Source organism: Pelophylax lessonae (assembly GCF_965119305.1).
Source record: "Pelophylax lessonae genome assembly, chromosome: 2".
NCBI classification, from domain to species: Eukaryota; Metazoa; Chordata; class Amphibia; order Anura; family Ranidae; genus Pelophylax; species Pelophylax lessonae.
Genome location: NC_138769.1, coordinates 609,059,111 through 609,082,595, shown reverse-complemented (window position 1 = coordinate 609,082,595; position 23,485 = coordinate 609,059,111). Strand labels below are relative to the sequence as shown.

The 23,485-nt window shown below is 41.3% G+C and overlaps 1 protein-coding gene across 1 annotated transcript; it reads right to left on the bottom strand.

The window, feature by feature from the left end:
• Positions 1–4,969: 4,969 nt before the first annotated feature.
• LOC309545305 (keratin, type II cytoskeletal cochleal-like) lies at positions 4,970–19,007 on the bottom strand (the record flags this gene model as incomplete). Its single annotated transcript, XM_082244447.1, has 9 exons — positions 4,970–5,130; positions 5,618–5,646; positions 6,154–6,374; positions 6,758–6,883; positions 15,263–15,427; positions 15,520–15,615; positions 15,693–15,753; positions 17,627–17,835; positions 18,591–19,007. 9 exons carry the CDS (start codon positions 19,005–19,007, stop codon positions 4,970–4,972), a joined length of 1,485 nt encoding a protein of 494 aa, XP_082100573.1.
• Between the last annotated feature and the right edge of the window lie 4,478 nt (positions 19,008–23,485).

The following is a 23,485-nucleotide window of genomic DNA, read 5'->3' as shown; positions in this document are numbered from 1 at the left end:
TGTTACACTATAGAAGTACTCTTGATGAAATCAACAATTGGCCTTGCTGTCAAAAATTGCAATGATGCAGAAAAACTGGTCCTTGGGTGTGATTGTGCCCATGAAACCTACAACAAAAAAATTCTTGCAGATGAAATCAACACCCACAAAGCTAGGCAGCCTAAACAATCTTTCAGAGATTCAAGATCCAGAAAGCACTTAATATGCAACATTGACAACAGGGACTTGATAGCTGCTGCTAATCCAGGATGATTTATTTTGATAAATGTCAGCCTGTCTGCGGAGTTTGTGGACAGACGTGCTCTCTTACCTGTCACAAAATCTCCGGTAGCACTGAATGCCCATTCCGAAAGCACGCTGGATGCAGGGCAGCCCAACAGCTCAATTGCATACTGGGCAAGTTCTAGCCAGTGGTCTATTCTCATGACCCAGTAACCCAATGGATTGTCATCTAGAAAGCTCTTCGTGTCTGTTTTCACCCCTAGATAATCTCCCACCATATGATGCAGATGCTACCGATGGGATGTGGACGTTAACAGCCCTGGGCGCCGAGGACTAAAAATATTTTGAAATGCATCACTGAGACAGCCCCCTTCTCCACCACTCCTCTCTTGACCAACAGAGGCCTCAAAACTGTTTTCCCCCACACTGTAACCAGAGTTGGGAAAGGCATTACATAAACTCCTCTTTAAGGTGTCCTCAAGAGTTTTTATCTTCTGCTTCCTCTATGGGGATGATATGAGTTACAGAACTTGCCCCTTGTTACAGTGGTCAAGGAGGGTTGCCAACCAATATTCATCCTTCTCCTTGATGCTACATATTCTCGGGCTTTAAAGAATGAGGAAGCCAATGCTCTGCAAGTTTTCTGAGGCATAAGAAGCAGACTACTTAGGGTCACTGAGGATTACAGTATCTGGAACTGCCTCCTCCCAGCCATGTACTACTCCCAAGGGTTTCAGGGGGTGGAGAGCCATCTGTTAATAGTTGACGTATCTCTTTCCCTGCTTCAATGCCTCCAAAACTGATAGAATCCTCCTCCTCCTCTTTCTCCTCCTACTCCCTCTCCTCTTGTGTGTACTGTGGCATGGCAAGAATGGTGTCTGCATAAAGCGGGCCTTAAGAGGAAAGGAAGTCCTCCTCTTTCTCCCGCTGCTCTGCCTTGAGTGCCCTGTTCATAATGCCACGCAAATTCAAAGGGATTGTGTCACTGATGCATGCATTGTCACAGCTCACCATCCTTGTTGTCTCCTCAAATGGTGACAGTACAGTTCATGCACCCTTTATCAGCAGACATTGGCGTGGGGAAAAAAAGACGAGGCGGCCTGAGCCTGTCGTTGTGCCAAAGTGACACAGGTACTCGATGCATGTGCATCTGTTGCAGCATTGCCAAAGTTGAGTTCCACCTGGTGGGCGTGTCACAAATTAGGTAGTTTATGGGCAGGTGAAATTCCCACTGAATTTCGGCCAACCAAGCACTGACTGTGTATGACCACCTGAAATGACTACAGCCTCTTCTTACCAGATTCAGCAGCTTTTCCAACCCTTGGTACCTATTTAGGAAATGCTGCACCACCAAATTGAGGACACGTGCCAGGCATGGCACATTTATCAACTTTCCCTGTCTAAGGCAGACAGGAGGTTTGTGCCATTATCGCACACCACCATTCCTAACTCCAGTTAGCGTGGTGTGAACTCAGTTGGTCGCAGGCTGGTCGGTAAGTTGAGCTTGGAAATTTCTTTGTTTTTTTTTTTTTCAGAAGTTTTTTTTTTTTTTAAAGTTGCCATTTTAATGCTCCTTGGTGCAGTGACCAGTTACAAATGGGGGCAGTAAACACTTTTTTGTACTATGAATTATATTGGCCAGGCAACGACTGACACTTTTGCTGCCATAGTGCTATGGGCTTGGTGTTCAGTGTGCCCCTGTGCCTTTAAGGAAGGGTGGGCTCCCTCCAGGTTTATCTGCCCTACAGCTGTCCATCTAAATACATATGCTTCCATTGTTGGAGATTCACAGAAATTAGAGTTTAGGTCTACAGAAAATGGGGTGCCTTGCAGGGGCTCTGCGGCTTATGCATTAATGTGCAAATGTGTGCAACTAAACCCCGATTTTTAATGCATACTGCTGGAAAGGTCGATTTGGTTGGTCGCAGGTTGGTTGGTAAGTTGAGCTTGGAAATGTCTTTAGTTTTTTTTGTTTTTTATATGTGTTGCCTTCCTAATTATCCTTGTTGCAGTGACCAGTTACAGTTGGGGGCAGTAACCACTTGTTTGTACTATGAATTAAATTGGCCAGGCAATGCACTGACACCTTTGCTGCCATAGTGTTATGAGCTGGGTGTTCAGTGTGCCCCTGTGCCTTTTTTGTTTTTTTATTTGTTAACTACCTCTGGGCCTGCTCCTACAGAGATGCAAGAATCTCAGCTCTGGTGTGGCTTCTGTCTCCTAGACAGAACAGCTGAAGCACTGCATGGCACCTTTTAGCCTGCCTCATTGAATAGCGTAGTTCAAAGGACAATTCAGCAAAGGAGGGAATGGAGGAGGAGGAGGGGGTGGAGCTGACTAATCTCACATCATCACCACTAGCTGTATGGAGACGTGGTGCCACAACAAGCTGAAGCACTAAGCCACGTCCTGCATCCTTTCGAGTTTCAAGCAAAGTTACCCAGTGTGCTGTGAATTAAATATATTGTCCCTGACAATGCTTGCTGGACCACTTGTCAGCATTAAGGTGGACCTTGTGGCTGACTGTCTTTCCCAATGATGCCAAAACATTGCCTTCCACGTGATGTTAGAGATCTGGAATGGTCTTATGTGAAAAGAAATAGCGAATGTGAACCTGCCATTGTGGTACAGCAAATTCACGGAATGGGGCAGAATCCACCAGATGGAGAGGCAGGAGGTTTAACAAGCTTGAATTTAGACTCTGGGCATGTGGGTGGCATTAACTGTATTTTTTTTTTCGCTGCAGCAGACGGGGAAGAGCAATTTGCCTGCTATATTCTACAGCTGGTGGTGTGCTACTGGCAGATGTACTGCAAGGACTTGGGACACCCTGCACTATAGTCCAGTCCAGAAAGTTGAGGAGTGAGGAGGAGCAGAATTGCATCCCTTTTGTGTGGCCTTCAGGTGCTCTTGCCAAGGGGTGAGTGGTGGAAGGTTAAATGCCTTGTCAAGCATGTGGTACCCAAATGGCTGGTATTTTTGCCATGCTTTATGTGCTGGAGGCAAAGTTTGCAATTTGCAACAGTGCGATTGGCTGCACATATGCTAAAAAAGGCCCAAACAGCTGAGCTGTGGGAAAAGGGCTGGGAGATAACAGCTCCACAATCTGGAGGTATAGGGCAGCTTACTGTTCCATGATGGCTGCCTCCATGGGGTTGTACCTCACCCTGACTTTCCTCCTCTGCTCTATCCGGCACTCAAGTTGCGCCAGTGACCTCATTCTCCTCATCATCCCCTCCATCCTCGTTATCACTGGAAACAACTTGGCAATACGCAGCGGCTGAGGGAACGTGATTAAAAATTTGTTGTTTACCAGTCTTCTCCCCTCTCTGCCTCTCTGTAGGGTCATGTTCCTACCTTCATCAACCTCAGAACCAAGATCTAAATCAAGTAATGGCTGTGCATTGTCAAGCAGCAAGTGGCTGACGCTGTGTTCAATTAACTCAGCTGACTTTCATGCCTGTTGCTGGGGCTATGGGAGGAATAGCTGTGGACAAAGAGGCAGAATAGGCCACTCTGGCAGCTGCAGTGGACAGTGCACTAGTCTCTGCTTGGGTGACGGAGAATGAGGAGGATTAGGATGGTTTAGTAAGCCAAAAACACACTAAAATATACTGCGTTAAGGGTCCACTAACTTGCTGAACTATACTGCGTAAATGTGCAGTAACGCATTGAAATATACTGCGTTAAACGTGCAGTAATACACTGATATATACTGCCTTAAATGTGCACTAACACACCTAAATATACTGCATTATTTTTGCAGTAATGCACTGAAATATTCTGCGTTAAACGTGCACGAATGCACTGAAATATGCTACCTTAAACGTTCACTAATGCACTAAAGGAAACCTGCCCTGACAAAATAAACTGACACTAAAGTAGGCATGAATGGTCACACTACACTCATGCTGCACTATCACTAGATTCAAACTAAACTGATACTCTAGTCGCAATCTGGTTAAAATGCTGTAGTCGGATACAGCAGCTACAAGATAAAAACCCGGGCGGCTGATACATTGCTGGATCGTAGGACAGGTAAGTGGCTGTTTATTAAAAGTCAGCAGCATTGGTGATCAATGTAAAATTATTATTTTTACAATGGTGGTCAGTGTAAGTGGGAGATCAATTCCCTATTGCTCAAAGCTTTATGAACCCCAAGCAATCTTAGCAGGAATCCTAGGGTGCCACTGAACCCTGGTAGAGAAAGATTGTTCTAGATCTAATCATTAACACATTCTGGTCTGGCTGATACCTTCTACCAGGGCATGCAATAAAGTGCATGTGTGTGTGTGAGTGGGGCATTAAACAGTAGACTTTACTGGGACAGGAAATATGCTTAGCAGACATGCATAATATGTGTTTACTGTATAAATGAGGGTAATATAAACGGAAAATGGTCTGAGATTGTCTCTTCATCCATTGTTATACTCACAGTGGTCACAATTATATTTGCAAATCATCAACTACTGTAAATTTTCAGTGGGAAATGTAATTTGAGCTGGTGTCAGTATTTATAACTACAGCAGATGCCAAAACATGCATTACTGTTTATTGGAGCATTTTACAGCATACAATGTCACAAATATATATGGCAAACATTCTATTTAGACTAATAAGCAAGCCAGCACCCCTAACTAATATACAGTTTAGACATAATATGAAAAGGAGAATTCTACATTTCTATGTAGGCTTTTATGCCATGCATTGACTGAGAAGCTTCATCATATCTCTTGTATATAGGTCTTCAGCAGTGATGTCCATGGCTGGAGTGATGCTTGCTTATGGGAACATGGCTTCTGGAGCTGAATCCTCCCTTATGATGATGGTGGTGCTGGTGCTGGCCACTAGATTCATGGGACTTTCCTGAAGAATGGTGTTGTCCTCCAGTGCTAGAGTGTAGGACAGCTGAAACAAGAGGATATGTTATGTCATTAAGGTTATCTTTGCTATTCCAGGCAATATGTAAATACATGTTCAGGCAATCTCACTCAGAAGATAATGTGCTATTATAAAGCCAGCAAGTCTACTCAAATTTTCTTCAAGGGCAAGTAGACTTTAATTAAATATTCATTAACCCACCCTCCCTAGTCCTCCTATCGCTATATTTTAGAATATACAGAGATCAGTGTAGCTACTTTAAGTTGATCTTTGGTTGGTTAAAATTAGAAACTGTATATCATGATCTTTGTACATTATTATTACCACATAATAGTTTAGAGTATAGTATTTGTGGTAAAAATAATTAATAGAAGTTAATAATTATTCTTTGATAAATAAACTATATTCTAAATATTTCCACACTAAATGTGGGAGGTGTATAATCCATATCAATACTGTATGTGAATTTGCACTGTAGGTTTTTATTATATATGGAACAAATTGTTTTACTTACAAATGTTTACATGTCCCTCTGCCCCTATCCTGAAAAAGAGAAACATTAACAGAATTTTAGCACGAATGTCATTTTGTAAGATTTTTTTTCTTACACCTATGATCATTAACTTGTAAATAGCATTTGAACAGATTATCAGGCAGAAACTAGAGAACTAAAATTTCTTACATATAAAGAAAATGCAGACTCCTCGGTTCTGACCCTTACATACAGTACCTGTCCATTTGAATATCACTGCCCAATTGTGACAGATGAGCAAAAATATTTATGTCTGTAGGAATATACAACTTTTGCAGACCCCCAGTCTAATAATACTCTTGAGGCCCATATTGAAATATACACTCTGGCTCTGCCACACAGCACAGCCATCCTGGTGATCTGACTTTTCTCTGATGCAGCCAAATAACACAGCTAGGCCACCTCCCTACCTCAATCCTGGCAATGGACAGTAAAAGAGCAGGAGCAGACTGATGAGGTAATCTCTTTGTTTTATCTTCCAGTTAGTATGTTCCTTGCCTGACATCTGAAATATATACCTGTGCTCTTCTCCTTCCAGCATTTTCCTATAAGTAGCAATCTCAATATCCAGTGCCAGTTTAACATTCATCAGTTCCTGGTAGTCTCTTAGTTGGCGAGCCATATCCTGCTTGGCCTTCTGTAGCGCAGCCTCCAATTCAGACAATTTATGCTTGGCATCCCTGACAGCAGCTTCACCACTTTCCTCAGCTTCCCTGGTGGCAGCTTCAAGTGCAGCACGCTAGAAATGATGAAATAACATGCAATCTTTTTTTTTTTAAATCTGGTAAATGAAGTATCTCCTCCTTAGTTTTATTTAAGTTCAATAAGCTTGACAAAATATACATGGGCAAAAAGGATACTAATGAAATAAGTGCTGAAAATGTTCTATTAATATCAATATTAAAACAATAAATTACATAATACAAAGAAATTATACTTTAAGCAAGTCTAAAAAAAAAAGAAAGAAAAATGGGAAGCAAAAAACATTTCTGGTCAGTCTAAATCTGGAAAAAGGTAACAACTAAACAAGCACTATGAATCTGTTAAAAAACCCTAAATCAAGGGTTCTAACAATATTGTAAAGTTGGTCATAAAATTATAAAAAAAACACTGGATTTATACCTGGGATTTGGCACATTCAATTTCACCTTTAAGCTTCTGAATTGTTTGATTGAGATCCGCAATCTCATTTTTGCTGTTCTGCAGATCATTTCCATTTCTTCCAGCTGCCATTCGCAGGTCCTCAAACTGTAGATAATTTAAAAAAAAAGAGAATTAGGAATATTTGTGGACACCAAACATTTTATTTTCATTTGTTATTCCATGTACCGTTTTATTTGAAGGCTTGTGTTTCATAGCAAGCTGAATTTATCATCTGAAATTCTATTCCTCTCTGGGATTAAATCAACATCAATTGACCTCCAATGCGTTTATACTTTAGACATAGGATTTCTTTGGAGGTCTTGATATCACATTGGGCATGTATAATGTGTCTGTTGTTATTTAACCATGTATTTAATTATTGATCTTTAGCTGTAATAAACTTGGCGGGACACCTTAAGTTGTTTATGTAAATGAACATCTTTAGAATAAAGTTGGTTGATTTACATCTATAACTTATTTGATAAACTTATCCAATGACAACAATTTTGGACTCCTATGGAGTTTTTTGAAAGGTATTTTGCCATACAGTCCCTAGATGGCGCCGGCAGCGGACCTTGATATTACATTGGACATGTATAATGCATGTTTTGTTATTTTAACCATGTATTTAACTATTCATTTTTATGTTTGTAATATACTTGGGAGGATACCTTAAGTTGTTTATGTAAATGGACATCTTTACAATTGAGTTGGTTAATTTACATCTATAGCTTAGTTGTTTAATTTTTCCAAAGACAACAATTTTGGACTCCTATGGAGTTTATTTGGAATGTATTTTGCTATTCAGTCACTAGATGGTGCTGGCAACAGACCTTCTAGGGTGCTTGACATTTATTATTAAGACACTCAGTTGATTCCTCCCCTTTTGTTAAATTGCTTGTCCAATCACAGGGATCCTCCTGAGTCTCTGTGTATATATATATATATGCGTGGTATTTGCGTGTGTGCGTACCCCTGATGACATCATGTATGACGAAGTGCGTAGAGTCTAGCTACGTAAACACGCTACTGTGCATGCGCGGTCGATGACGGCCATTTTAATTATTGGAAAAACGGATGTATCTATTACATGCTTCTCCCAAGGCTTTCTATATGTGAGTGTTACTCTTTTTCTTTGTACTATATTAAATTTAAAACGAGATTACGCTAAGTGGGTTGTTTTATTTGCATGAAATCCTGGTCATCTGAATGCTCCTTGGCGTACCTTTCATTCACAAGGGACGCAAATGTTGCCATATTGTGTCTGGGGCCTTTATCTGATTGATTCCCAGAAATTTGGGTTCTGCTTCCAATTGTTAAACAAAGTGAATGCAACCTACCTTATTAGGGGGTCATTATATTAGGGAAAGCGTGGTGTTAAACCACAGGCTGGTGGCATCTTTGTAAGTCTTTCATCACTTTTCACAGACTGAGGGATTTCCTTATCTTTCTCAGTGTTTAATGGGACTGTTTGCATGGACTTTCATTACATTGATTTATGTATTCATTACTAATAGTGCTGCACTTTTTTAAATTGAAACTGAATTTGTTATTATATCAAGATATAAAATGAATAAAAAAAATAAATAAATGATTACAGATGTTTAAATGATATATATCCCCCCAAAAAAAGAATATTTCCTGACAGACTTCCATAGCAGCGTGCATTTGGATAGCCCCGCCTTCGCTTCCTACCCCATAGGACCCCACTCCTATAAATTTTCAGGCTGAGCCAGAAACAGCATTCCTTTTTTGTCCTCCTCACTCATAAGGAACATTTTGTATGAAGTTTCCTACCTTTTGGAAGACGTGAGGACTGGAGTCTCATGTGGAATAGCCATGCGGATATTGGGAGCATCCTGTAGTGTCCAGAAGTTCCAGGATGGCTCTAGTAGTTACCAAATGCCGAGCTAACAGCAGGGTGGTGAATGGAACACATGCGCAGAAGATTGACACCTGTAATAATGGAATCTCTGCCAATGGCGAGCAGTTGCCCTAGGTCGGATGCTCTGCTAAAAGCTGGTGACCTCTAAAGTGTGTCCAGCATGACGGTGTGCTCTGCTGTTCCTGGGATCCGAGTCGCCCTGCGGATGTATCAATTGATTTGTGGACGAAGTCCAGGATACGTGAGTATGTTTGGCTTGAGGTCAGCAGAACGGACCAGGCGCCATGCGGGCTGTTAGGGAGTAACCCCACTTGTGTTAGAAAAGAAAAATAAATAAATAATAATCAACATGAAAACTTTTGGAGGTGTCTATGCTCTGATGTGCATTGTAGCATTTTTTATCAAAGTTTGGTGCAGTTGCTTTCTGTCCTGAGCAGATATCTGTTTGTTTAAGCAAGGTTTTTCTTTCTGTGTTGGAGGCTCTGTCTAATAATATCACCTATGCAGAGAAGTCTGCTGTGGTAGCATTCCTTTAGCAGTGGTTAACCCCTTAGGGTTAACCACTGCTAAAGGAATACTGCCACAGCAGTTACTTTTTCTCTCTGGACAGCTGAGGAAACCTCAGCAGCTGCAGTTTGTATTGAGAAGGTTATTTAATAAATTACTGCATGGCTTGAGTAGCAATTGTACATGTTATAATATTTATTTTATTAACAATGTGGAGTTCTCTCTTAAGCTTACTGATATTTGTTTATTTCTGCAACAAGTCCTCTGCAGCCTTATACTGCTATGTATTGTCTGCTCTATGCATGTTATAGCTGGAGGGGGGCAGTGTCTTCCTTACTGATACTGGATTGTCAGCCCTTCTGCGGGTCTCCTAAAGATAGTGTATGGAAAGCTGAATAATGGACACTTGCTATTAAGCGTCTCCAGATCTACATTTATTTTGCACACCATAAACTGGGCCTTTACTGCTCATGCCTTGGCTGGTAAAATCCTGTATAAATTTCCTGCTTTGTTCAGGCATCCAGGGAGCAAGATGACAGCGACCATCAGGTTGGCACGGGTAGTCAAGACACTAAAGGAGTCTGTTACAACTCTCCCTGTGCAAGGATTCTCTACTCTGACACTCTGTCAAGCTTTTCCTTTCAGGACCAGTCAATTGGCCAATTAAAACAATTCTTAAAAGGAATATGCAGCTGAGGAAGATCTTTGAGCAAGGTATCTGCAATGCAAGTATTTAGCACTTCCAAAGGAGTGCATTGCCTTTTGTCCTATGACGTGTAAGCTAGAAGATCATTCTTGAAGAGGGGTGCAAATTGAACTGAAGGACAGAGCAGCAGAATGTCTTAGTGGTCAGCACCGTGCACTACTAGGTTGCTCATGTTCAAACCCCAACCGGGACATTTCTACCTGCACTGCAGGATGTCAGATTAAGGCACTTATGGGGAAGAAGTTTTTCCACATAATAAGTCACCTGTTTGGTTGATGTGGCCTTCATCAGCTTAGCCATATACATGGAGTTGTCATTGGAGGATGCTGTGTCATTCAGGGGTATACTCAATCAGGATGATTGGGTGTGTCCTTGGGGGGGGGGGGGTGTAGGGTATTCTGGTGATAGCCTTGTGTTGGACTTGTCCCTAAGGGGTATATCTGTCTGCATTTGCGGCCTGGGAGCCTGCCTTACCCTTGCCTCTATTGCAAAGCAATGGAAGTTGGGATGAAGAATATTCTATTTAAAATAATGATTCTGACAAGTAGGACAATCTGGTCTGAATTGCAAGGGTTTATTCTGCCCCCTTCAAGGGCTAGCTTTATCTTGATGGCAAATAGCTAGAGATGATTGTACAAGTAAAACATTTTTATCTGCATTGCAAAAGTCTAAACAATACCCTTAAAAGGCTATGTCATGGGTCTGCCACCTAAGGGTTAACTTAGTGCAGACTAATTTCAGTGATAGGCAACAGGCTGCCTTATTTAACCGCTTGCCGACCGCCCACAGTAATATTACTGTGGCAGAGCGGCTCCCCTGCATCCAGTCATGTTAGACACAGCGGGAGGCAGGCCGCGGGAGGAGACATTTATGTTATGTAAACAAAGCAGGCGGATCTTCTGTGAGACAGGCAGGGACAGATCAGCAGTTTCAGCTAAGCTGAAACTGCGATCTGTCTGTGCCTGTCACAGAACCCCCCCCCCACACACACAGTTAGTAAGCATATAGGCATACATGAACCCCTTTGACCACCCCCAGGGTTAACCCCTTCCCTGCCAATGGCATTATTACAGTAACAGTGCATATTTTTAGCACTAATTACTGTAGTAATGTCACTGGGCCCCCCAAAAGTGTACAAAATGTCAGTTAGGGGTCCGATCTGTCCACCACAATGTCGCAGTCCCGCTAAAAATGGCAAATCGCTGCCATTACTAGTAAAAAAAAAAAAAAAACAATAAAAATTACATAAATCTTTCCCATAGTTAGTAGACACGATAACTTTTGCACAAACCTATCAAAATACACGTATTGCAATTTTTTTTTACCAAAAATATGTAGTAGAAAACAAATTGGCCTAAAATGTTAAAAAAAAATTGATTTTTAAATTTTTTTTAGGGGGAATGTGAAAAATATTGTTTTTTTTCACAATTGTTGCTCTTTTTTTGTTTATAGTGCAAAAAATAAAATTCGCACAGGTGAGCAAATACAACCAAAAAAAACCTTTATTTGTGGGAAAAAAGGACAGCGTCACACGGCCGTGCAATTGTCCGTTAAAGTAACGCTGTGCTTAATCGCAAAATAGGGCCTGGTCAAGAAGGGGGTAAAACCTTCCGGGGCTGAAATGGTTAAACACCTCAGCAGCACTGTGTCTTTGCTGTCTGATACGCAGCTTCCTGCGACCCCTGCTCCTGTTTACCTGCTTCTGTGATTGATCTCCTATACGACCCAGTTTGATTTTGGACTTCCCTTGCTTTTTGCCTGCACCTGACCTCAGCTCACCTCTGACCTTGAACCTGCCTGCTCCTTTGGATTCCACGCTGCCCGCCAGTTGTTGACCCGGCCTGTGAACTGACTAATTTGCTTGTGGCCCCCACTCCAGCATCTCCCGCCTGAGCTCTACCAGCCTCCTTACTTCCGCTTGAATCCACACACCTCTGAATTATGTCCCGTCTGCCAGATCTGACTTCTTGGTGTGCGTGAGTGTGGACTCAGATGTTCCAGCCTTCAGCCTGTCTGCTGTTCAGATCCTCCTACCAACTGGTTGTCTTCTCTATAGTATCTTGGACCTTGGAGCTCATCAGTCAGGTACGCGAGAAGTTGACAGGACTGCAGTTCAAGAGTCAGTGTCTAACTCCAAAAAGGTTTGCCCCTGCAGTTTCGGCCTGGAGTCCAGAAAGGATTGAAGAGAGAAAGAGTCCTCAACCAAGTAGTCAGCAAAGAGCTCCACTTCTTGGGGAGAGGTTGCTTACTGACCTTTTTCATATTTGTGCCACCCATACATTGGCACAAATGGATTTTTTCTCTATACAAGATTTCAGAGTTAGATCTGGTAGCATCTCCTTACTGTTACAAGCTAGAAAGCTTTTCAATAGGAACCTGGGCGCTGATGCTGTGTTGGATCAGGAAAGCTCCCACAAGCCATATGCTTTCCAGTTTGATCCATATACAGTTTTTTAGGGGTTTCTCTTGCTAAGACCATGGCAATGTTTGAAATAATTCCCTATTGGCCAAACAGGCCTTGGTTCCTGCCTTTGATACCGGGGTATAGAATTGAAGTCCTTTCTCTTGCATGAGATCTTCTGTCGTAAAGAGCAATATTCCACCTTTGTTCATCTCTTCCACTTTCTGATCCTGGCAGGAAGAGACTAATCAGGCTTGGCTGTTGTTTCTCTAAGCTAATATCTATAAATACTACAAAAGGATTTGAATAGAGCTTGTTCCGTTTGGACTGATTTGTTTCCTTTGCTTCAGTTCTCTGGTCAAGTGCATTCCAGACTTCAACTGATCCTAAAGCTCTTAGAGGGCAGATCTCTGCATATCTCTGTCATATCCAATGTCTCCTGGGTAGACTATCCCTTACTCCTCCAATACTTTGATAGAGGGCTGCATCTGAGCCTCAAAGGAGAACCAGGACTCTCCTTGCCAGCTCCAGATAAGATATTTTTGCAGTTCAACCTGGATAAAAACTGAGCTATGAAGACATGCACTCTAAGGGCTACCTCTTCAGCCAAAATGTTTGCCAAGATCACAGCTTTAGGCTAGGCGGGCTCCTTTGGTGACTTACAGCTCCAGATGGTATCCGCTCCAGTCCAGTTGGAGTAAGGATTGAGCCATGATGTTAATCTCTCTAGGGCTACATCCACAGCAGGAAGCTTGGCCAAAATCACGGCTCTTAAGGCCCCTTGACAGCTGGCTGCTCCAGATGGAATCTCTTTCAGTTCAGTTTTGATTGAGGCAACTTTTCCATGGGTTCTTTTCCTCAATTAGGAGATTTTCCGGGATCTTGGCCTTGTGCCGAGAGGGATCCTTATCGCTTTTTGCCCAGTACGGGTAGTGTTTATATCCAGACTGGTTGGCAATCTGAGGTGGCTTAGACATTCTATGAGAACAAAGTGTTTGTTCCTCCCATATGCAGGACCACTAAGAAAAACTGGTTCCTTACCATGGATTTTGGGATTTTTCAAGCATGCTATCAAGCTACAGCTTTGCTCAGAGTTTTAGAACATATTTTTCATCCTCTCTAGCAGAATCAGTGGGACGGAGATGTCATCCAGAATTCTTGCTGGATGGGTCATTCCAGCTAGTCATTAGGCTTATAAATCTTAAGGTTTGGTTCCTACTGAAGCAGTCACCACACACTCATCCAGGAGTGTGTAGGCTTTGTGGGCTCCCTGTGAAAGGGTGCCAGGAATAGTTGTAGGAGGATGACAGGTCTTCCATTAAAGCTGTTCTGGCTCCTTGTCAGGTGTAGCTAACTTCCTTATGCTGTCAATATCTATCCATGGGGTTTGTTGGTTATGATTGAAACCCTACTTTGCCGACATCTCACCCTTGTTTTTTGGGCTAGTTGGTTCCTAAACGTATGCTGCCATGGAAGGCTGTCAGGAAAATGGAAACTTTACTATCAAATACTTACGGTTATTTTTCTTTCCTGATGGACTTCATGGCAGCTAGTTACGGAACGCTGCCTCTGACTCAGCCTGAAAATTTATGGAAGTGGGGTTCTATGGGGTAGAGTGAGGGGCGGGGCTAACCAAATGAAAGGAAATATACGGTAAGTATTTGATAGTAAATTTTCCGTTATTTTAAATTACCAGTACTTTGATGTGGTGGCTGCATTCATTTTCCTTTTTCATGCTAACATTTTTAGCAAGTAAAGAAAATATGTGTTGATCTTGCCAGAAATGAAGTGTCTTGGTTACTTCCAGTGAGTTGAACTGAGCACACAAACAATGTTTTCTTCCATCTGTATACAACTAATCTCACTTACTAACGTAATAGAGATGAAGAGGAAGACATATTTGAAATGATAGTAAAAACTTTGGCTCCCTCAATAGATACAGTCGAGTGAGGGAAAATAAATGTGTTTTTTGCAGTATTACCAAGTGAAAAAATGGGAAAAAGCCCAAAAAAACTAATGCAGGCACCACATCTAAGAAGCTGTAAAATGCAATATATTATATTTTTTGGGAGGGAAGAGATGCTATTTAATGCATTTTAATTTAGGCTGTACTATACATACATAGCATATTATGTAGTTTTCAAGAAAAAGGGTTGGCTGAAATCAAAATCTAAAATTATGATCCATTCTACAGATAGCCTCAAGCTAGCCGGGAGGCAGTACACTAATGGTGTTTTTACACTGGGACACTGTACTGACAGCATTATTCTAATTAAAGCGTAACTCCACTTTTGTTTAGAAAAACATTCCCCTCTAGGTGATATATGTACATTGCAAGGATTTTTGCCGATTCCTACCCCTTGTTATTCTGAAGAAATCCCTGTTTGTTCCTCTGTGCCCCTGTGAGTGAGTCTAATGGGAGGGGTTTTGTAATTATCAATCCGCTGCAGCAGCTGCAGAACACTAATGAGGAAATCTGTGGTGCCTGCATCCCTTTAGACATTTTCCTATTAGGGGTATCTCACCAAAAAACAATTTTTTTTTCGTTGCAGGGAATGAAATCTGAATTGCATCTTAGCGCAGACTTCTGGGAAAATCAGTGAGCCAATCACACTAGCAGAAATTTTGTTTCTGGGGGGTGTGCTATAGATATTCTGTGTACAGAACACCTCCAGTTAGTCATCTTGCATTGCATTTTCAGAAAATTACAGCGGCTGCAGATTGCAATGGAACAGTAATTTTTTAACAACATTTAATAACAATATGACTTCTGTCTCAGTTGTATACGCTATATTATTTTTTTTTATTTGCTATTTTTCCCCCACAAAAATGGAGTTACCCTTTAAATCAATATATTGTTTTAAAATAAACCTTGGCAGAATATTGGCTGTGGTGGACATATAACAATTCCTCCCAATCACTTATTTAAACTATTCATGCATGATGATGCCTGTGGCCTTGTAGCTCTAATGATAACACACTCACCCTGGATTGGTACATGGCTTCTGCCTCTGCTCTGCTTCTGTTAGCAACCTCTTCATATTGAGCTCTGACATCAGCGATGATACCATTGATGTCTAGGTCTCGGCTGTTGTCCATGGACACAAGAACTGAAGTGTCTGAAATCTGAGCTTGGAGTTGATTGATTTCCTGCAAATGTAGAAAATATATACATCAACTACTGTACAGCATTATAAAATGAATTAAGGAATGTGTTTATGGCCCAAAACGGCATTATTTACCGCATCATACAGGGTCCTAAGGAAGCTGATCTCATCGTTCAGGGAGTCGGCCTTGGCCCGAAGTTCAGCTTTGTTCATGAAAGCAGCATCAACATCCTAAAGTTAGAAATACAGGTATTAGTGTTGCTTTAACAGATAATACAAAAATCTGTGACTAATTTTAAAAATTTTACCCTCTTGAGAGAAACAAATTCATTCTCGGCTCCTGTTCTTCTGTTGACTTCATCTTCATATCTGTAACAAGACACTTTTTTTTCTCATATGTCCTTTTCATGATAAACAATCTATAAACTATTACCTGTTTTTAACCAAAATTTGTATTGCTAATCTTTATGCCTTGAACCTGTGTTTTGTTTTATTAACATTCTAAACCACTTGAGACCCCAGTGCCAATTTAAAGTGGTGTGAGTAGAGTGACTATTCGTCCCAGTGCTGTTTTAAAATGTCACTGGGAATCAGTAGCTCCTGTGCATCCCAGCGGGGATTTGGGCTGAAACTGAAGGCTGTAAATGACAGTTGGCATTCAATCCTGAAACAATCAGCTCCTGGGCTTCCGAAGCTTCTACAGCATATTCCATAGGAGTGCACTGCAGAAGGAATGTAAACACTATGCTCCTGTTTAGTATTTACATTGGAAGTGTGGATCTGGTTGCTACTTAATAGATCCAGACAACCCCCCCCCCCCCCCATGGAGAAAACATTTTATATAATTCGAACCAAAAAAATAATTTTCCCTTACCAAATTCTCACAAAAATGAGGTTGGATGCTAAAAATGTTGCATGATTGGGACGATGTTTGCATCAATTGCTAATGCATATTAATACAATGTCATCTGAATTTTTAATGGTGGCAAATATGAATAAGTCACCATTGTAATCATTTGTGCCCACGTCACGTCAAGATTTAATTTGATTGTAATATTGAGCAAATTAAATCTGCAAACCATTTTTTCCCCCTGCGTGCATTGAAGCATCAAAAAAGGAATTAAGCTCTCCTAAAATGCATATGTTCACTTTGAGTTTTACCATATTGCTATATTAACTAAAAGTTGTACAAGTTGTGATATGATTTTAATCAGCGGACTTTAATTAATATATTTTGTGGTAAATATGTGGGAGTTCTCAAATTTTGTACATGTTGTGTTGGGAAAAATGATAGAAAAATGCATTGTTTTTTCATATTTGTTCTATTTATTTCCAATAAAAACCAAGGAAATAAATACATTATACATATATATTAAAATTTGCTACCAAAATAAAGCCTTACCTGTTCCTAAAAATCTGAATACAGTATCACAGCAAATGTATACCCTTCTATTCTTTTGTAGCTGAAGAAGGTGCAATCTATACCTTTATTTAGATCTGCAGTTGCCATGGTGCTATGCAGCTATAATACCAGCCATTTGAGTGAAAGTTCTGTTAACAGCTAACATAAGCAAACTGGCAACTGTGACAGTTATCACAAGAGGCGTGCCTTAAATGTAGCATACGCTGCATGTGTTTGATTTAAGGATTTTTTTATTAAGGATTTAATATTGTAAATAACATTTCTAACTTGAGCTTTATTTTGAGAAACAGTTTAACTGTGAGCTTAGTTCTGCTTTAAGAACTAGTTGCTAGGATTTAAGTGCTAATGGGCGGCACAGTGGTGTAGTGGTTAGCACTTTCACCTAGCAGCAAGAGGGTCGCTGGTTTGAATCCCAACCATGACACTACCTGCCTGGAGTTTGCATGTTCTCCCTGTGCCTGCATGGGTTTCCTCCGGGTACTCCGGTTTCCTCCCACACTCCAAAGACATGCTGGTATGTTAATTGGATCCTGTATAAAAAATTGTCCATACTGTGTATGTATGTGAGTTAGGGACCTTAGATTGTAAGCTCCTTGAGGGTAGGGACTAATGTGAATGTGCAATGTATATGTAAAGCGCAGTGTATATTGACAGTGCTATATAAGTACCTGAAATAAATAAATAAAAATAAATAAATAATACTCAAACTTCCATATTGCCAGTCTGTGCCTGGCCCCAGAACATGGAGAGGGTAAAGCTTTACTGTTAGATGCATGGTACTCCATACATTAATGCATTAGTGTGGAATAGTATTGGTACCTTCTCCTTATTTCTTCCACAGTGCCCTCCATGCTGTTCCTCTCTGCATCCAGACGAGCTCTCTCACATTCTAGATTCTCCAGCTGTCTTCTCAGGTTGCCAATAAAAGCCTCAAACAGAGGTTCAATCTGACACCTGGCTGTCTTCTGCTCTTGTAGAAAAGACCACTTGGTCTCCAGCATCTTGTTCTGCTGTTCCAAAAATCTTACCTGTGTTGGGAGTAAAGCCAGATTGGATTGGCAAAAGCATTTACTTATAATCTTTTCCATGTTTTTTCACTGGGACAGTGCAATTTAGTATAGAGTATGCACATGTATTTTTCCATGAATACCCTTGTTCACTAGAATGAACTGCAAATTACTCATGTGGAAATCGGTTCCTTTAGGAAGCTGAAGAACTTATGCTTTCATACTTAAGCTTAAAGTCAATGGCTGATTTACTAAAGGAATTAAAAATCTTTACTCAAAAATTTGTGTGAATATTTACTTCAAATTCGTGTTAATTATGAATATACAATCATGTGCAGGTACTTTTCACATGTTTGGATAATTGAGGTAAATATTCAAACAACTTAGGAATTATGATTCTCTAACCCTTTAGTAAACCAGCCCTATTGCATTCATATTCACTATACTAGGAGCACCATATTTTCATAGACATCCTGTGTTTGACATTTTAGGTAAAGTATATACTGGGAAATAATGTTAAGTAATTTTCAGAAACCTGCAAATAATTGTGAGGACAGTAATACACGATAACATCAAACTGAACTTGATGTTCATGCAAAATAAAATGTACATTTAGGGACACAACTTTAGTACTTTAATTAAACACAAAATAACACATGTGCTTTGATGGTGTGTTTTTTTTTTTTTTTTTTTTAACCTTATAAATATTGTCGGCCACTTAATAATATGTACATATGCATTTTCCTTTCATTTAAAATGAACTTGACAATTCTCACCTTGTCAATGAAGGAGGCGAATTTATTATTCAGGCCTTTAATTTGGTTCTTTTCTTCTGTTCTAACTCTTTGGATGTTTGTGTCAATCTCCAGATTGAGAGGAGCCAGAAGACCCTGGTTTACAGTAACTGCTGTGATCCCTCCAGAACCAGACATTCCATGACCATGTCCAACAATACCAAATCCAGATCCATGTCTATGTCCACTTTTTCCTAAATGGAAACTTCCCACTGAAATCTTAGGTCCCTTTGACCCAACAGAATGGTCACTCTTGCTGCTGAAACAATGCTGGGTCTGTTGAACATTTTTAGATGAGTGTGATAAGAAGCTGTGTGAAATGGAAAGTTTGGGTAATGAAACAGAACCAGAACTGAAGTGCTTGTGCCCAGATGAGGCCAGGATGGAGCGGTGAGACATGATGGATCCTCTCTTGGAGTTGATACACAGAGAATCGAAAGTGTTGTCTACTCTCCAGAGCAGTGTTCAATCACTGACACTTGCTAGGCTCTTTTTATACTAAACTGGGTGTAGTTATTAATATTGGCATTGTTATGACTTCCTATGATTTCAGCTTGATGATAATAGTTCATCAGTTTGTCACAAAAATAAAACAGTAACCCACCTATATTTTCAAAGCTGTAACACTTTTATTAGTGGCTAATACTGTAATAATGCTTAGTTAGTATAAGCAACATGAGCTGATGCTATTACAAAAAACAATTACCATGTCTTGTACTGTATATGTCCCAGTAATGCCTTACAAGTTGGTTCTTCTTGGAATGGCTCATTATTTAAAAAAAATAAAGATATTGAATTTCAGGGATTTGAATTATATTCATACTACGGTTATTTATGCTATTTCTCCCTGCAAAATTCTTTCACACTTAGACTATTTTACAGCTTTTATGGTATAATTATGGTCTAGTTTATTTTAGAATAATTTACAAAAGCCATTGGAGATGATTTATCAAAACTGGAGAGTACAAAATCTGGTGTAGCTCTACATAGTATCTTTAAATCAGGAAATTGTTTATTAATAGAGTTGAGCGGACACCTGGATGTTCGGGTTTGACGGGTTCGGCCGAACTTCACAAAAAAGTTTGAGTTAGGGACTCGAACTTCACCCGAACTTGACCCCGTACCCATTGAAGTTAATAGGGACCCGAACTTTTGAGCACTAAAATGGCTCTAAAAAAGTAATGGAAAGGGCTAGAGGGCTGCAAATGGCAGAAAAATGTTGTTAAGAGCATGGTACCATGTAAAGAACCTGCTGCAGCATTAACGACAAATTACATTTTCCAATTAAGCTTTCTTTATTTTTTAAACAACAGCTTGGGGGAGCCAGTCTGTATGATGAGACCACAATTTAGTGCACTAGGAACAAGACTAGAGATTATTTAGATAAATTCTGGTGTCTCTTTCACAGACGTTGGATGAAGTGACAGGTGCAATTGGGCTTTGGGTGTTGGTGGTGGCTTCACACCATAACCCTATAGAGAAACTCCTAATGAAAGCAAGAATTGGGCTTGCTGTCAAAAATTTAAATGATATGCACCTGTCAAACATGTGCAAAAAAAATGGTCTTTGGGTGTCAGTGGTGCCTTCACACCGTTACGCTATAGAAGTACTCTTGATGAAATCAACAATTGGCCTTGCTGTCAAAAATTGCAATGATGCAGAAAAACTGGTCCTTGGGTGTGATTGTGCCCATGAAACCTACATCAAAAAAATCCTTGCAGATGAAATCAACACCCACAAAGCTAGGCAGCCTAAACAATCTTTCAGAGATTCAAGATCCAGAAAGCACTTAATATGCGACATTGACAACAGGGACTTGATAGCTGCTGCTAATCCAGGATGATTTATTTTGATAAATGTCAGCCTGTCTGCGGAGTTTGTGGACAGACATGCTCTCTTACCTGTCACAAAATCTCCGGTAGCACTGAATGCCCATTCCGAAAGCACGCTGGATGCAGGGCAGCCCAACAGCTCAATTGCATACTGGGCAAGTTCTAGCCAGTGGTCTATTCTCATGACCCAGTAACCCAATGGATTGTCATCTAGAAAGCTCTTCGTGTCTGTTTTCACCCCTAGATAATCTCCCACCATATGATGCAGATGCTACCGATGGGATGTGGACATTAACAGCCCTGGGCGCCGAGGACTAAAAATATTTTGAAATGCATCACTGAGACAGCCCCCTTCTCCACCACTCCTCTCTTGACCAACAGAGGCCTCAAAACTGTTTTCCCCCACACTGTAACCAGAGTTGGGAAAGGCATTACATAAACTCCTCTTTAAGGTGTCCTCAAGAGTTTTTATCTTCTGCTTCCTCTATGGGGATGATATGAGTTCCAGAACTTGCCCCTTGTTACAGTGGTCAAGGAGGGTTGCCAACCAATATTCATCCTTCTCCTTGATGCTACATATTCTCGGGCTTTAAAGAATGAGGAAGCCAATGCTCTGCAAGTTTTCTGAGGCATAAGAAGCAGACTACTTAGGGTCACTGAGGATTACAGTATCTGGAACTGCCTCCTCCCAGCCATGTTCTACTCCCAAGGGTTTCAGGGGGTGGAGAGCCATCTGTTAATTGTTGACGTATCTCTTTCCCTGCTTCAATGCCTCCAAAACTGATAGAATCCTCCTCCTCCTCCTCTTTCTCCTCCTACTCCCTCTCCTCTTGTGTGTACTGTGGCATGGCAAGAATGGTGTCTGCATAAAGCAGGCCTTAAGAGGAAAGGAAGTCCTCCTCTTTCTCCCGCTGCTCTGCCTTGAGTGCCCTGTTCATAATGCCACACAAATTCAAAGGGATTGTGTCACTGATGCATGCATTGTCACAGCTCACCATCCTTGCTGTCTCCTCAAATGGTGACAGTACAGTTCATGCACCCTTTATCAGCAGACATTGGCGTGGGGAAAAAAAGACGAGGCGGCCTGAGCCTGTCGTTGTGCCAAAGTGACACAGGTACTCGATGCATGTGCATCTGTTGCAGCATTGCCAAAGTTGAGTTCCACCTGGTGGGCGTGTCACAAATTAGGTAGTTTATGGGCAGGTGAAATTCCCACTGAATTTCGGCCAACCAAGCACTGACTGTGTATGACCACCTGAAATGACTACAGCCTCTTCTTACCAGATTCAGCAGCTTTTCCAACCCTTGGTACCTATTTAGGAAATGCTGCACCACCAAATTGAGGACACGTGCCAGGCATGGCACATTTATCAACTTTCCCTGTCTAAGGCAGACAGGAGGTTTGTGCCATTATCGCACACCACCATTGCTAACTCCAGTTAGCGTGGTGTGAACTCAGTTGGTCGCAGGCTGGTCGGTAAGTTGAGCTTGGAAATTTCTTTGTTTTTTTTTTTTCAGAAGTTTTTTTTTTTTAAAGTTGCCATTTTAATGCTCCTTGGTGCAGTGACCAGTTACAAATGGGGGCAGTAACCACTTTTTTGTACTATGAATTATATTGGCCAGGCAACGACTGACACTTTTGCTGCCATAGTGCTATGGGCTTGGTGTTCAGTGTGCCCCTGTGCCTTTAAGGAAGGGTGGGCTCCCTCCAGGTTTATCTGCCCTACAGCTGTCCATCTAAATACATATGCTTCCATTGTTGGAGATTCACAGAAATTAGAGTTTAGGTCTACAGAAAATGGGGTGCCTTGCAGGGGCTCTGCGGCTTATGCATTAATGTGCAAATGTGTGCAACTAAACCCCGATTTTTAATGCATACTGCTGGAAAGGTCGATTTGGTTGGTCGCAGGTTGGTTGGTAAGTTGAGCTTGGAAATGTCTTTAGTTTTTTTTGTTTTTTATATGTGTTGCCTTCCTAATTCTCCTTGTTGCAGTGACCAGTTACAGTTGGGGGCAGTAAACACTTGTTTGTACTATGAATTAAATTGGCCAGGCAATGCACTGACACCTTTGCTGCCATAGTGTTATGAGCTGGGTGTTCAGTGTGCCCCTGTGCCTTTTTTGTTTTTTTATTTGTTAACTACCTCTGGGCCTGCCCCTACAGAGATGCAAGAATCTAAGCTCTGGTGTGGCTTCTGTCTCCTAGACAGAACAGCTGAAGCACTGCATGGCACCTTTTAGCCTGCCTCATTGAATAGCGTGGTTCAAAGGACAATTCAGCAAAGGAGGGCATGGAGGAGGAGGAGGGGGTGGAGCTGACTAATCTCACATCATCACCACTAGCTGTATGGAGACGTGGTGCCACAACAAGCTGAAGCACTAAGCCACGTCCTGCATCCTTTCGAGTTTCAAGCAAAGTTACCCAGTGTGCTGTGAATTAAATATATTGTCCCTGACAATGCTTGCTGGACCACTTGTCAGCATTAAGGTGGACCTTGTGGCTGACTGTCTTTCCCAATGATGCCAAAACATTGCCTTCCACGTGATGTTAGAGATCTGGAATGGTCTTATGTGAAAAGAAATAGCGACTGGGAACCTGCCATTGTGGTACAGCAAATTCACGGAATGGGGCAGAATCCACCAGATGGAGAGGCAGGAGGTTTAACAAGCTTGAATTTAGACGCTGGGCATGTGGGTGGCATTGACTGTATTTTTTTTTTTCGCTGCAGCAGACGGGGAAGAGCAATTTGCCTGCTATATTCTACAGCTGGTGGTGTGCTACTGGCAGATGTACTGCAAGGACTTGGGACACCCTGCACTATACCATCATCCCTGTAAGTGGAGGCTGCTAAGAGGTCATGAGATATAGTGGGGGTAGACCAGAAAGTTGAGGAGTGAGGAGGAGCAGAATTGCATCCCTTTTGTGTGGCCTTCAGGTGCTCTTGCCAAGGGGTGAGTGGTGGAAGGTTAAATGCCTTGTCAAGCATGTGGTACCCAAATGGCTGGTATTTTTGCCATGCTTTATGTGCTGGAGGCAAAGTTTGCA